Source organism: Juglans microcarpa x Juglans regia, chromosome 1D, assembly GCF_004785595.1.
Source record: "Juglans microcarpa x Juglans regia isolate MS1-56 chromosome 1D, Jm3101_v1.0, whole genome shotgun sequence".
In the NCBI taxonomy this organism is placed as follows: domain Eukaryota; kingdom Viridiplantae; phylum Streptophyta; class Magnoliopsida; order Fagales; family Juglandaceae; genus Juglans; species Juglans microcarpa x Juglans regia.
In genome coordinates, this window is record NC_054594.1 from 26,769,057 (window position 1) to 26,772,001 (window position 2,945).

At 30.9% G+C, this 2,945-nt stretch overlaps 1 protein-coding gene across 1 annotated transcript; it reads left to right on the forward strand.

The window, feature by feature from the left end:
* Positions 1-1,900: 1,900 nt before the first annotated feature.
* Positions 1,901-2,376, forward strand: LOC121235920 (protein transport protein Sec61 subunit gamma-like). Its single transcript, XM_041132359.1, has one exon. It carries the CDS (start codon positions 1,948-1,950, stop codon positions 2,122-2,124), a length of 177 nt encoding a protein of 58 aa, XP_040988293.1. The 5' UTR covers positions 1,901-1,947; the 3' UTR covers positions 2,125-2,376.
* The last annotated feature ends 569 nt before the right edge of the window (positions 2,377-2,945 follow it).

Sequence of the window (2,945 nt, forward strand, 5' to 3'; positions counted from 1 at the left end):
AGTTTAGAAAGTTACTATTAGTATATTGATATTTTTTTTTTGACATCTTATATATTTTAATTTTTTTTTCTTTATTTAATAATTTAGAAAGTTACTATTAGTATATTGATATTTTTTTTATATATTTATTAAAAATGTTTTAAAATAAAAAAATATGAAAAAAAATTAAAAAATTGAAAAACTATTTTGGTGGTAACTTGTAACAAGCAAATATAAGGAGTAACACCGCTCAAGTTTTAAATCAATCCTAATTGGCTGGATGGAGAGTTATCCCTCGCTACCCAACCATCAAATCATCACTGAGGTTGTCCACAGTCCACACTCAAGTCGGTGGCATGGTGGCCAAGGTCTAGCAACTATGGGCTTGTCAAATTTGGCCACTGCATACAAGAGCGCCATTGGGTGATGACCAGCACCTACTAGGAGAGGAGAGGAGAGGAGAGGAGAGGAAACTTCCAATCCTATCTTCTGGTTTTTTTTCTTTAAAAAAATTATCATAATTTTATATTTCTATTTCTTTTTTAAATAAAAAAATATTTTGCATTGCAATATTTTGGATTGTCATGTGTAATCTATCAAATAGGGTGGACAATATTTTTAATAAGAGAAAACTTATAAACTTACATGATTTAATATAGTACGCTAAATTATAAAGTATATTTTGTGGTAAAATAAATTTGATAAATCACATTAAATTATGTTAATTTATAAACTACTAAGATCTAGCATTTCTCATATATACTTCAATTATAACTATAATACTCAAGTTTAGAATATTTAAAGCTAGCAATTAAGTATGCTTACAAACTTGGTACACCATTTTGGAAGAATTCTAAACTAGCTAAAACATTTTCCAAAATCTCGATGAAGCAAAGGAAGAAGTAAGAGTAGAGTTGCTACTCACCCCATACGGGCAGTAAGAGTGTAATCAGTTCAGTTTTAGACATATTGTTGAACCGAAATGATCTAAGTCGGTTTTGAAATTCTGATAACCGAAACCGACCAGTTCAGTTAGGAAATTGAAACTTTCAGTTTCTTGGTTTTGGTAAGATTCGATTTTACAGGTATGATTCAGTTTTGGACTTTTTTGTTGGACTAGTTTGATTTTTCTTAAGCAAATTAATATTTTTTTTAGTCCAAATATGAGTTTTAGAGCCCAAAACAACATACATATAAACCAATTATCTAAGTAAAACTACTAAAACCAAATAACCAAAATACACTAATTAGTTTAATTAAAAATGCATTTAATAATGCATAAAAAAAACTACTGAAAATTGCACATAACAACATTCCTAAGGTCTAAAGCTAAAAGTCTAAAACACGCATATAAAAAACAAATAGCCTACTTAAACAAAATCTTAAAAAGCATACACTAAAAGAATTGCAATGCAACCACCAAAATGTAAAAATGTACTTAAAACATATATATATATATATATAATATATGTGCGTGGATTTTATACTTATACCATATTATATATCTAAGTATGTAAATTAATTTGTAAGAATAGATAATAACATGTTAATAACTTAATATTAATATTCATGTTTAATAGTAAGTTTATATTAAGAAAGTATAAGTAATAAGACTAAAATTTTATGATATATTAATTTTATTACAAAAGTTCTACTTGCAACCGACTAGGACAACCGTCGCATAACTGGGTGAATAAAAAACTTTATTTTTTCAGCATCTCTCATCTCTCTTCATTTCGTCCCCCCCCCCTCTCTCTCTCTCTCTCTCTCTATATATATATATATATATATCAATTTTCCTCTTCCTCTTCTTCCTGTTATTCTCCCTCTTAGATTTCACTCATTCTCCTCTATAAAAAAATGCATGGCAGTTGTGATAACTGAGTCTAGAAAGAGACAAAGAAGAGTAAACTCTTTCCTCCTTCATCCTCCTCCAGATTAATTTCTTATCCAACCCAGGAAAAGAAAATGAATGCTATAGACTCAGTCTTTGACCCCCTCAGAGAATTCTCTAAGGATAGCGTCTGCCTCGTTAAGCGCTGCCACAAGCCCGACTGCAAAGAGTTTGTTGTGATGGGGCTCGTTGGGTTCTTTGTGAAGCTGATCTTCATCCCCATCAACAACGTCATCGTTGGATCCAATTAAATTAGGTCATTTGGGATTGCGGGCCCACAAAAAGGATGATGTAAAGTAGTCAACACATAAGGAAGAACAAAGATTCATGATTTTGTGGGTTCAACGTTTTTTTCAGAAAAACACCTTAGCAGCATTGTCATGTTCTCAGAGTAGATAGGAGTAAATTTTTACGTCTTTAATCCTAGTTCTTAGTTTGTTCTGATGGATGTAAGTTCAGATTTGTTTGGTATCCTTACAATGGAAAGATGATTCCCTCTCTTATTTTTTGCCCTTGTTTGGTTGATGGTTTGAATATTATAGCGACAATTATTTGAAAAAAAAACAAAAAGAGAAAGAAAGAAGTTTCAAGAGGAGCATAGACTTTAGACGAAAGAGCGACAATTGTTCTAATGGAGTTTCTAACTTTTTCATGGATAGACGGAAAAATGAATGGAAGAGAAAGAGGGAGAAAAGGGATAAAGTGGTGGGACCCAGTTTGTCAGCCGGTTACACAAAGATTGTGTAGGCCGATTGTACGTAGCATTTCTCTTGTAGATTTGGAGTTTATAAATAAGACAATTTTAGGATTCCGCAATTTTATTGGTTAGGTTAGTTGTAAATTTGTCTTGAATGGTGTTGATTGTGGGTGATCTAAATGGATTAAAAGAGAAAATGAAATGAAATCCACGAAATACTATGTAATCACTTTAAAAAAAGTAAATAAATATGAGACCCATATAAAAAGATAATAATTTTTTAATAGTAGACCCTACTCTTTTTTTAAAACGACTGTACGGTGTTTGTACACTTCACGACTGTATATAACATTACTTTATCTACAAATATGCAAA

Coding starts and splice junctions, on each gene's coding strand:
- LOC121235920 (XM_041132359.1), top strand. CDS start 1,948: ATGAATGCTATAGACTCAGTCTTTGACCCCCTCAGAGAATTCTCTAAG.